Raw genomic sequence first — 12,371 nt, forward strand, 5'->3', positions numbered from 1 at the left:
AACTTAAATCGAATGAAGAATTACCATTTAAATACGGTTGGCTGCAATATTGACAAATTAAAGACCTATTTGAATCAGATCAAAAGAGGGCAGGTTTTAGAAATAAAAACTCAGAATTAGAAGAACTTTTATTGGGGGATAATAATAAAATAATCTCTAAAATGTATAAATTATTGTTAAAATGGTATACTGAAGATGAGACAATTAAGGTCCAAATGGTAAAATGGGCAATAAATTGTAATAATGAGATTATGATGGATGCATGGGAACAGATGTGGAAAAATACTCTAAAAATTTCAACGTGTACCAGTATTAAAGAGAATGGCTATAAAATGATATACAGATGGTATTTAACACCGAAAAAGTTAGCCATTGCTAATAAGCAGCTATCCAACAAGTGTTGGAAATGTAAAGAGCATGAAGGTTCTCTATTTCATATGTGGTGGACTTGTGATAAGGCTAGAGACTTCTGGTCTAAAATATGTACTGGAATGTCTTTAATACTCCAAAATAATGTAGTTAAGAATCCAGAAATGTTATTGTTATCCTTGCATTTAGAAGACATTGACAGAAGGGACAGAGTAATACTGTACTATATGATAACGGCGGCAAGAACTTTGTATGCACAATATTGGAAGAAAGAAGAAATACCAAGAACTGAATAGTGGATACAAAAAGTGTTATATATGGCAGAAATGGACAAATTAACAAGGAAACTGAGAAAGCAAGATCCGAAGGAATTTTTTGAGGACTGGGGGAAACTGAAAAAATACTTAGAAAAACGATGGGATGTTAAAGGACAATTATGGTCTTTTGAGTGTTATTAAGTAAGATAAGATATAATGTAAATCTTTACCATTAAGTTTAAAATGACACCTAAGAGATAGCATTAGTAACAAGAAACGGGGGGTTGAAGTGCTGTTGGAAGTCAATAGAGGAAAGGGGGAGGGGAGGGGGTGGGGAGCATATACTATATATATAGGGGATAATTAGTAATAGTAAGTAAGATGTAATAACAATATGTATGTTATGTTAACCATCCAATAAAAACTTTAAAAAAAAGAAAGAAATGTGAAAGGGTCCAAAGTCACGAAGCTACATTTCTCTTCAGGAGGATTCTAACTACAGTGCTGCAGAGCATTCCAGCTACAGTGATGGAAACAGGATCACTTTTCAGTTTTGTGTGTCTATGAACATAAGAAGCTACCTTATACAAGTAACAGCTGTCCAGAATCTCAGGCAGATAGTGGTCTTTTCTAGCTGTTTGAATAATTGAAGATACTAGGGGATAGATCTGGGGTCCTCTGCATGCAAAAATGTGCTCTACTGGTGTGCTATCGGTCCTCCCCAGTGGAGAATAGCTTATTCATTTTCTTAGTATCAGCCCTGGGGGATCCTTCTGAAAGTAATTGTGGCTTCATGACTAAGATTGCACAACTATAGAGTGTTTGTCTGACTTGAGTAACAGAAGTAGGATGACTGTTCTTCATGATTAAAACTGCACCATCAACATGGACATCTAGAGCGGAACTACAAGTGACAAAAGGCACAGGTTGGACACTTGTCAGCTTCCCTCAAGTTTTGATGGGAAATGTAGGCAGCTTGGCAGAATGTTGGACAAGTGACAGTTGAAAAGTCCATTGGACAGCAGTCAGAGAGCGAAGCTGCAAGACCAGGATGCCTACATTTCCCATCAAAACTTGAGGGAAGCTGACAAGTGTCCAACCTGTGCCTTTTGTCATTTGTAGTTCCGCTCATAGACTGGAAGTTCTCTTCAAGTCATTATTCTACTATGCAAAAGTCAAAGAGAGCGGAAAACTTTGCTTACATCAACCATGTGCCAATAATCTGTGTGTACATTAAATTCTGTCATGTTTTGCACTTGCAGGAGGGTTTTTACTCAACAATAGAATACAAAATCACGCTTCTGCACAATGCATCAGATATTGGCACAAGCATAGTTACTGATGCATGCCTTGTGTTAGCCAGGCTTGCTGTCCTCACAGTCAGAGTGGTTTGCGTTCATTGTGTGCTCCCCACAATCAACACATTTTCCTACTTAATTTAATTAATCTTCCACTAAATGCTTTAAGTATATATATTTGTTTATAAGCTATATAATTTTTCTCCTACTGCTATTGAACACAATTCGGCTACTCTTCTGGAAGCTGACCTTTGGTGGTTGTTATTTTTTTTCTATATTGTTTCCAAAGGTGTGTGGTAGAGAAAGCTGTTGATGGTCAGACTGTGTTCAAGCTTACCGTTTCTGAGAAAGAGACCATGTTTTATTATCACACTGTAAATGGGCTGCAGCCACCGATAAAAGTAATGACACTGGGGAGAATTCTTGTGAAGAAATGGAATCATCTTAGCGTGCAGGTAAGTGAAATAAAAAACATTTAGCATGGTTAAAGTCATGAATTGTATGAGAGGGTGTTTGAGCCAACGTCACAATGTTAAAAGTTCAAGTTAAAAGATGCTGGTCAGTAAAATGGGACATTCTTGGAGAGATAATAATAGCTGTCAAAATATTTAATGGAATATTAAAATAATGAAGTTTGAGCAACATGAATATTTTATTTTAATTTGGAATCTAAGTATTTTTAGGCTAGCAAATATAGAAGGAATACTTATAGTTTCTTATATATTCTTAATATTCATAACCATTAAATTGTAAATCTAGGTAATGAAATTATAAAAAGTAGGTGCTGAAATGTACATCCAGTCCACTAACATGATTTATATCCATAAACCTGTATTTGTTTAAACTTTCCACCTGTCCTGTCCCTTGGTGATATTACTCCACTTTGGAGACCAATTGGTAAAAATTAGGGTATGCTAATTCTGAGCTGGTAACAAATTCTGGGCTGGTAAGAAATGAAGATGGTCAAGGATGACTGTAAATTCCATACTTAATCAGTTACCACCAGTATTGTCGCACTTCATTGCATTTGGCCATTTACATACAAATACTGCACTTTCCCCCCTTTCACTACACCCTTCAACTTTTGACTGTGTGATTCTAGATTCAGAAAAAACAATTTGTGAGTAGAAATATGTTTCAAATGTATAGATCAGCCTTACTGGATCAAAGTAATGTCATCCCATATACTTCTATTATGTGATGTTTCTTAAACTTGTACCTTGGTTAACTTCTTCCCTGTTGGTAGTTTGGACATTTGACAAAGTTTCAGTAGTAGTGCATTCATTTTCTAATTGATGAACATGTTATTCCCACTGTTTATTATGTGTTCTGTATTAAGGGACCAGAGTTCTCTTCTGAACTATAGACTGCATTTCATCACCAAGGGAGGACTTGACATCAATCTCACTGGGACAATTCCTGGTGGGCCTCTGCCCTAGGGGGGAAGTGGCAAGACTAAAGGGACCATCAGTCATACCAGCCAGCAGAGGTATCTACCCAGTAACAGTGGAAGGAGAGAAAAAGAGGCCAGCAAAGGGGCTGCCCAGGACCTTCTTTCTTGGCAGCTCCAGCCTACCCTAGGTTTTCTTTTGTTTTTAAGGCAATCTCAAAGCAGCTACTTCTCTTGTGAGCATAATGTGCTTGGGATTGCAGCCAGCACCTGATGCACGTTTGCCTGGAAGTAATTCCCATTGAAATAAGAGCATATAAATCACTAGAATTGCCTCTGACGGGGAAAGAGAAAGGGTCTTCTTTTTTTCATGGTACTGGGGTAAATTCAGAAGTTAACGTAAGCTGGTACCTTCCTCCTACACCCTTTGCTAACAACCCAAGAGAACAGAATTTTTTAGAAATTTAATAGATTATGTTTAACATGTTGCATCATACCATAATCTTTTAAATTTGGAACACATCTTCCTTAATTAGTTTGTTGTTTATCTTACTTTATTGCACTTTTACTTTTCCTGCTAGAAGGATGAGAGAGAAGCTTGAACCTCTGACCTCTGTCATAATCCGTTATGTGTGAACTGTTCAAGTCTCTAACAGAGAGATTATGCCTGATCTATGATACTAGGTACCTCTTAGCTCAATTCCTCCCTCCCCCATTCCCTTCTGTAATTCTCTACATAAAAATTAGGAAAATGATTTTCTTTCTTTCATCACATCCGAGGACCTGAGCTCTGACTCATGAAAGCTCATCATGTAATAAATGCTGTTAGTCTTTAAAGTGCCACTGGATTTCTGTAGTGTAGGGAAGAGTCTACATAACATAGATTCAGGAGCTGAATGCCTCTACTTTCTGCTTCAAACAAAACTACGTTGCCCAGCAGTCCTAGCAACAGCTTTCCTATTAGTTCCTGGCTGGTGGTTTGGGGTTTGGCCGGCACCTGCACAGTAGTGAGGAGATATTAACATAGCTTGAGACTTGGACTTTAATAAGGATTAAACTACACAGGATGCTGGAGTTCTTTGACTGGAATTCCAGATGTGTTATTTGATCTTAAAAGGCAGCCTTGAAAAAGTGGGGACAGCTTATGGATCCCCACACACGCACACGTTATAGAAAAAAAGTAAAGAGTAAAATTAAAAGACTATGAAATGCAACATTCAGTGACTGTTTCTATGTAAAACTTAAAATATGTTGTTGTGACTGGTCACTATGTGCTTCTTTTAGTTATATTTGTGTTTTATACAGAAATGTCACGGTCTGTTCATGGCCTTTTGCAAAAGAGGCAGTTCTCATCTCACCTCACTCATACTAAGTGGCCTTAGGCAAACCATTCTCTCTTAGTCCCTATCTAAAATATTTGACAGCCAGCATGATGTAGTGGTTTGAGTGCTAGGCCAGGAGCTGAGAGATGTGATACAAATCCCCCTTCAGTTATGAAGTTTGCTTCATGATCTTTAGTCAGTTGAATTCTCTCTCTCTCTCTCTCTCTCTCACACACACACACACACACACACAGAGAGAGAGAGAGAGAGAGAGAGAGAGAGAGAGAGAGAGAGAGAGAGAGAGAGAGAGAGAGAGAGTTGTGAGAATAAAATGAGGGAGATAAGAACTGTATATGCTGCCCTGAGCAACCTGGAGACAGAATGAGAGCCACAGCTGCCATCTAAAATTCATTTAAAAGTGCCATAAGGTCACAGCACAGTGTTCTTCCCCCCAATCCTGCATGCCTTTTCAAGAGTTGAAACATCTGTGGGGGGTGCAGCTGTTTGGTACTTGATAAGGCTCGAGTCAGAGACAGGAGTGCCTCAGCCCACTGTGCTGTGGCCTTGCAGCATTTTTAAATGATTTCAAAATGGTGTTGTCATCCATGTGGCAGCCACAAGGACAAGGTCACTTCTAGTTTGGCCCTGAAATAAAAACCTGATCTTGGATTCTTAATCCTGGCAGAAGCATTCAAGGGGGCCACACTGAAGTCCTTTTTCCAGGGCCATTTTTGCTTCCCAATCCAGCCCTGTTCATCACATACTAGTTAGGAAGCAAGTCTTACTGTAAACTCTTATGAAGTGTGTACCAGTTTGTCTTCTAGTTAGATTTATTTCTAACATTTCTAGATAGATTCTCTCCTCTATGCCTTTTCTCTCAGTTATCTTCTTTTCTGATATAGCAGCAAATTGGTGTGAATAAAATTTTTTGACTGTTGGATTGGAAAAGTGACCTTAAGACCAAACTAATGAACTTTATACTCAGAGGATGTTACATTTATGCTATTACTGTCAGCCACATTTTGTACTGGACTCAGTAGCTGCTAAGGACTGGGATGGTGTAGTGAAATAGAGGTCACATTTCCTTAAAAGTTAATAAATTCTTATTCTAAATTATACTTCATTTCATCATAGCAGGACTAGTCAAGGTGCAGCAATGTCTTATATGCCAAGTATCTTTTGTCTTTATTTAGGAGTACTGGATTTTTCAGACTGTACAGATAAATCCTGACCCACTCACTGAGGCACTGAGGTTCATTGGATTAAGTTTGGGTTGCTTCTGGGGTTGCCATTTCCCTGCCAGGGGCAGGGATCCCCTGCTCCCACCCTCCACCTCCCCATCCCCACTTTCCTGCTGGCAGGGGAGGCATGGGCCTCTTGGGGTGTGCTCCCAGGGGGTGCAGCACATTCCAGCAGGCCTGATCTGGCCCAACGGGCTGAATCGGGCCAGGTTCAAGCTCAATTTGCACACACACACCCGGCGGAGCACAGAAGCGCTCCCTGGGTGGCTGCAGCCTGCACAATGACATCACTTCCCAGAAGTGACATCATCCTGCAGGCCCGGGTGTTACTGGAATTGGTCTCCTTGCGATTAAGAGAATTTGTGGGGGAATTAGCAAGCAAGGAAGACAGCTACACGAGAGACCAGTAACTATGGGATCTCGTGCGCCAATGTCTATGAGGATCCATTCCTCTAGAGAACCCTTTCAATAAGCAGGCAGATATGCAATCAAAAAGATTTTTTTATTTAAAATATTACAGATCAATTGCACACAAAACACACAGCACACACACACAGAGCTAACTAGAAAAAAACAGGGAGAAAAGTTGGAGAGAGGTACAGAGTTGGTTTTATAGTTACCAGGTCCAGAAGATTGAGAGTGTCCAAGGGAAAGCAGCTCCAGTGACCAGTACTTTATGGCAAGAGGGAGAAGGGATCAGACATGCCATCTGAGGGCGTGTGGAGGGTCCAGAACACACACATACACTGAGCACATGGCAGGACAGTCAGATATACTGTGTAACATGTCCTGAGGCAGGACTGAGAGTCTCTGCCCTAAAACAATGCCTTAATGATTCTTCCCAGGGTGGGACAAAGGACTGGGAAACTGTCTCCAGGGTCTCATGCATCTGACGAAGAGAACTTGATTCTCGAAAGCTTATGCTACAATAAAATTGGTTAGTCTTAAAGGTGCTACTGGACTCTTTTTGATTTTGTCTCCAGGGTGAGACAGTAAGGCTGGCGAACTGTCTCCAAGGTGGGACAATGAACTAGGAAGGTTTGATTAGGTCTTCCTGGAAGGAACTATAGATGTAAAAAGATTGATGACCCACAATGGCTGGGTGGGTGAGGCTACAATAGGAGAGTGGGTAAAGGGTAGAATTGATAGGGTATGTGAATGGATTAATCCAAGTACCTTTGAAGACCTCTATTGTTCTATGGTTATGCACAAACTCCAGGGTATGGGTCTTCTCTTCTCACATTCCAGTACTTTTCCATCTCCTGCCTAGCCAGGCAGCTTGTCTGTGTTTTAAACACATGAGCAGAAGGGCTTATGATATTGCCATATTCATAAGCCTAAAAATCGTGAGGGCAAGTATGACCACTTGCATGGGAGCAGACATGCACTTTGCATGCATGCAGCAGGCACCCAAGCAGGTAGGTGCCAGGGCCCCCACCTCCCGCTGGGAGGACAGGGAGACCTGGCAACCCAAGTTGCTTCCTGTGAGATTATGTGTCGTTATCTTGCTTGTGGCAGAGCTTGGAGTGGGCGGGGGCAGTACTTGCTTCTAGGCATCATTGTTGCTCGCTTCTCCACCCTGGAGAATGAGCAGATAAGTAGCTGTCACCAGCAGGGGGCCAGGGAAGCTCTCCGTAGGCTGCCAGCACTCTGGTATAGATATTTTTGTAAGGGCCCAGGGCACTCCTTTGGTCCACTTTTTCCCATTAGGTTTTATTTGATATATGACCGAATGAGGCGTGAGGACCCAGGCAAAATAATAAACAGTTTTATTTAAGAGGTCTAGTAACAACTGGTTTTCAAAACTTTGTAGAATAAAGAGAACAATAAAGGTAAGCGAACAAACAAAATAAAATACCCTAACACATCTATCTAGACTGTTCCTAGCTATCTCTTGGTGATTGTCTTCAAGCTGACTCACCCCTTCTAGATGAGGGTTCCCTCAGTCTGTAGCACCCTCTCTTCAGCTCTGCTCCCTAGGAGTGTACACCCTCCCACTTTGGGTGAGGCCTTTTATCCCTTCTTCCCAGCCACCAACCCACCTAGTTCTCTGCTTGTGCAATTTTCCCCTCCAAATCCCGTTAACCAATCACAGGGTCAAAAGGGGACCTGGGAAATGTAGGCCCTGTAGTCGCTCTAGTACAGGCTTCACTGGAGCCACTAGGCATCACTACGAAGACCCAGGCTTATAACTGGAGCCATCATTGCTGCTCAGTCGCCTGGTTGTTTCCCTCAGGGTGATAGCAGTTGTGGTAACTATTAGTGGCTATTGGGTAGGGGTATGGTAGCAAAAAGCTGCTGCTTGAAGGTAGAGGAGGAGCTACATGCTGCTGCTGCCAGCACTAGGGTTCCCAGGTGTTCACTGATGGCAAGCACACTCCTGGGGATTTGCCCCCTCATCTGCTGATCACCCAGTGATCGGCAGGAGGTGGCAAGCTCCTGGAGGAGCTTGAGGTGCCACCAGCAGGCACCTCAGGAACGTGTGCTGCATGCGTCCAACAGGAAAAGTGATGTCACTTCTGGAAGTGACTTTGTTGCGCCGGCTGTGGGAGCAATCCCACACTTTGTTTGGAGCTGATTTGGGCCCCAAGCGGGCTGAATCAGCCACATGCAGAGCACGGGAACGCTCATGCGGCCAGTGTGGTGACATCACTTCTGGTAGTGATGTTGCTGCGTGAGTGCCAGCGGGAGGGTAGAGGGACCTGGCAACCATAGCCACCATAGGCATACAAACCAGTAGAAGGAATAGGTCCTAGGATGGACCAATACCTTCAGGGAGCCCAGCCATCGGGAGTTACTGGTTTGTGTTTCTAGGGTCCTGGAGATCCATCTCCTTCCTGATTAGGGTTGCCAGGTCTCCTTACCCTCCCAGCAGGAGAGGAACTCCTGGTGCTTGCCTTTTTCTTCTTGCCAGTATTCTTCTTGTACATGTGTACAGTGCGTGCATGGCCCTGTCCCAGTGCAATGATGTCACTTCCAGGACAATTTGGGCCCCAAATGGGCCCAATTCAGGCCTTTGGGGGCCCAGATCAGCCCACTGTAAAGCATGGGAGTGCTCCTGAGGTGGTGTGGTAACATCAGTGACATCATTGTGCTGGCCCCAGGATCATGCCCAGGACGTCTGTTCCCTGCCTCCCCCTGTCAGCCAGGTAAGTGGTGGCGGGGGGGGGGGGGCGAAAGGTGGGAGCTGGGGATGCTCTGCCCCCACTGGAGGAATGAGATCCCTATTCCTGATGATGCCAATCCCTGATGCCAGCCACGTGTAGATGCCAGCCAGTGGCGGGCAAACTCCCTGCGGTTTGCCTCCTTGCCCACTGTCCCACCAGGGGTTGGCAGGAGGTGGCAAGCTCCTGGAGGTTGTCTGCCATTGGCAGGCACCCAAGGAATGCACACTGTGCATTCTCAAGAGGTGCAATGTCACCCCTGGAAGTGACGTCATCATGCCGGCTGCAGGAGCGTTCCTGCTCTTTGTTTGGGGCTGATTCTGGCCCCAAAAGGGCCAAATCGGCCCCACATGAGCATGGAAGCATTCATGTGGTTGGCACGACAATGTCATCAGGTGATGTTATCAGGCAATTACCACCAAGGGCAAGATGCCCTAGGAACCCAATAAATCAATAAATTATTTACTCAAAATCTTATTATTCGTGTCTTGCTCACCATGTGAATAAAAGATATACGATCAGTCAAATATTTACAATGTGTACATATACAATTACATAAATACACACATATGTCCCATAATAGCTGCAAAGAGACAATGATAATTCTATAACTTCCTATACAAATTTGCTGGAGTAATGACAGTTCTTGGAATGATTCTTCCTCGTGTCCTCACACTCCAAATGTGTGGTGATGCCAATAGGATGGTCAGTATAAGGTAAGTGTTCAAACACAGCAATGTCAGAAGAGCCTGATAGGATCCCTCTGGATCTCCAGGTAGGTTGCAACGAGCCCGCCAGCTTAGAGTTGCTCGTTTCGGTTTCCCTTCATCCTGGCCTCCTCTATGCACATAATAGTCCTAGTCACACTCTCCAGATAGAAACTTTCCAATTCCAATCAACGCTGTAAATTAGCGTTGATTGGAATTGGAAAGTTTCTATCTGGAGAGTGTGACTAGGACTATTATGTGCATAGAGGAGGCCAGGATGAAGGGAAACCGAAACGAGCAACTCTAAGCTGGCGGGCTCGTTGCAACCTACCTGGAGATCCAGAGGGATCCTATCAGGCTCTTCTGACATTGCTGTGTTTGAACACTTACCTTAGACTGACCACCCTATTGGCATCACCACACATTTGGAGTGTGAGGACACGAGGAAGAATCATTCCAAGAACTGTCATTACTCCAGCAAATTTGTATAGGAAGTTATAGAATTATCATTGTCTCTTTGCAGCTATTATGGGACATATGTGTGTATTTATGTAATTGTATATGTACACATTGTAAATATTTGACTGATTGTATATCTTTTATTCACATGGTGAGCAAGACACGAATAATAAGATTTTGAGTAAATAATTTATTGATTTATTGGGTTCCTAGGGCATCTTGCCCTTGGTGGTAATTGGCTTTGTTGGGACCCTTTTCTCTTTTTGTGGCTGTTGGATGTTATCAGGCAGCCACTGGAGCACGCGCACGCTTTGCACACACATGAAGAAGACCTTGCTGCTGGCACAAGCTAAGTGCCAGGTCCCCCCCCCCCCGCCCCCGGCTGTCACCAAGAGACTGGTTCAGTTTGGAGCAAGAAGTTAAGAATGAAACTTTAAAGATCAGGGCATTCTGTTTACCTCTGAGGAAGGAGCTTGAAACAGCCTACGACAGCTGCTTACAAGCTTGTCGGGGGGCGGGGGAGAAATGTTTAACACCCCTTCTTTGGCAGTTTGACACCTTGGCCCGTTTGCACAAGACCTCACAGGATGGAACAGGATTCCTAGCATCCTGAAAGAGAAAAAAGAAAAAAAGAGAATTCTGTTTACAGGAGATTGGACTGAGATTAGGATTTACCCTGAATGGGTGCTGGGACTGTATGTCTGAATATACTTTCTGTATCTGCAAGAAAAAAGAAGTTTCAGCATACTTCCTGGTTTACTAGCAGATTTTGTATTTATTCTGTATTTATTATTGTATTTATTACTGTACTATATTCATTGTGCATTTGTTCAATATTTAGACGGTATACACATTAGCATGGTTCAAGTTTAGATGTTGGTGAAGAAACGTTGAAGATTTTGGAGCACTTGAGCACTTTATATTTAATAATGCAGTCATATATGCTTTTGTAATTTATTGGCATTTTTCCAGATAGGTGGAGTTTTCCCTCTGGCTGTAGTTGGATTCTGTACCAAGGTTGCCTCTTTTTTGTTTAGCATAACCATATCTAAGGCAATACGCTGAGGTCACAGGGTGGTGAAAAGCACAGAAATGGAAAGGTATATTCCACTTGCCAGGGGTACAACAATGAGCTGTGTGTGAAGTCAGAAATGGCTGCTGCCATGGGCCAACCTGTTAGGTAGGATGCTGGTTTTTAAACGAAGAAAGCAAAATATCATTTTAAGAGATTTTAACTTCACCTCCGAGGTTGCCAAAAGTAGACAGTTCTATAGAATTTGCTAGTTTGGTATTTTTGTTGCAAATTCAGGCCTGCGATGATTAAATGATCTTTTTACTAGCCATTATTTTTACTGATCATGTCAGTATAACTGTGCCATGTTTGGCAGACAGCAGCACATTAAAAGCTTTAGAAATAAAGTTTAAATTCAAAACATAAAGATGTAACCAGAACTGAATTACTCTCCTGGGAGTGAAATGCTCTTAGAGTGCCTGTTGAAATCAGCATTATCATTTCAATACATGTCAAATGTGAGTCATTCTTAGTTTAGGCAAAATTTCTTTATAAATCTTTAAATCTTCTGGCCCGTTCAAGAAAAGGTTAAAGTACTTATGATTTAATGAGACCGCTTTACATCATAACTGTTTGACTATCAAGAAAAAACTTGTCCTTTCCAGTTTGTGAAATCCTTTTTTAAAATTGTCCTCCAGTGTTTTCCATTTCTCTAGATTTTATGGTTAATGCCAAGGAAATCTTGAAGAGATGGAACGAAACATTCGCTTTCTTTTTATGAGTACAATATACAAAGTAAAACAAAACATGGAATCTTATGATCACTCAAGACATCCACTGTATTCCTTTTTTTATTTTGGTCTGTTAATTTCATTACCTTTTATTTAATTGTTACTCAGATAAGATGGTAAAATCAGCAGTCTCCAAAGATGGTAAATCTCCAGTAATCAAATCCAGAGGATCGTTTCAGGTAGGTGTTGGTCTGCAGTAGAACAATTGGATCTGAGTCCAGTGGCACCTTAGAGACCAACAAGATTTTCAGGGTGTAAGCTTTCAAGAGTCGGAGCTCCCTTCTTCAGATACAGGGAGGAGAGGGGTTCCCTTGGTCAGCAGTTATCAGATATATATATATAAAGCTATAAATATATTGGG

General features: G+C 42.2%; 1 protein-coding gene across 1 annotated transcript in view; it reads left to right on the forward strand.

The window, feature by feature from the left end:
• USH2A (usherin) overlaps positions 1-12,371 on the forward strand; it is an 843,391-nt gene that overhangs the window by 12,740 nt on the left and 818,280 nt on the right. Inside the window, exon 2 of the mRNA XM_054970549.1 lies at positions 2,214-2,379. Within this exon, the coding sequence (XP_054826524.1) occupies positions 2,214-2,379 (166 nt within the window). The remainder of the gene's footprint in view (positions 1-2,213; positions 2,380-12,371) is intronic.

The sequence above is a fragment of the Eublepharis macularius genome, chromosome 1 (genome assembly GCF_028583425.1).
Source record: "Eublepharis macularius isolate TG4126 chromosome 1, MPM_Emac_v1.0, whole genome shotgun sequence".
Lineage (NCBI taxonomy): Eukaryota > Metazoa > Chordata > Lepidosauria > Squamata > Eublepharidae > Eublepharis > Eublepharis macularius.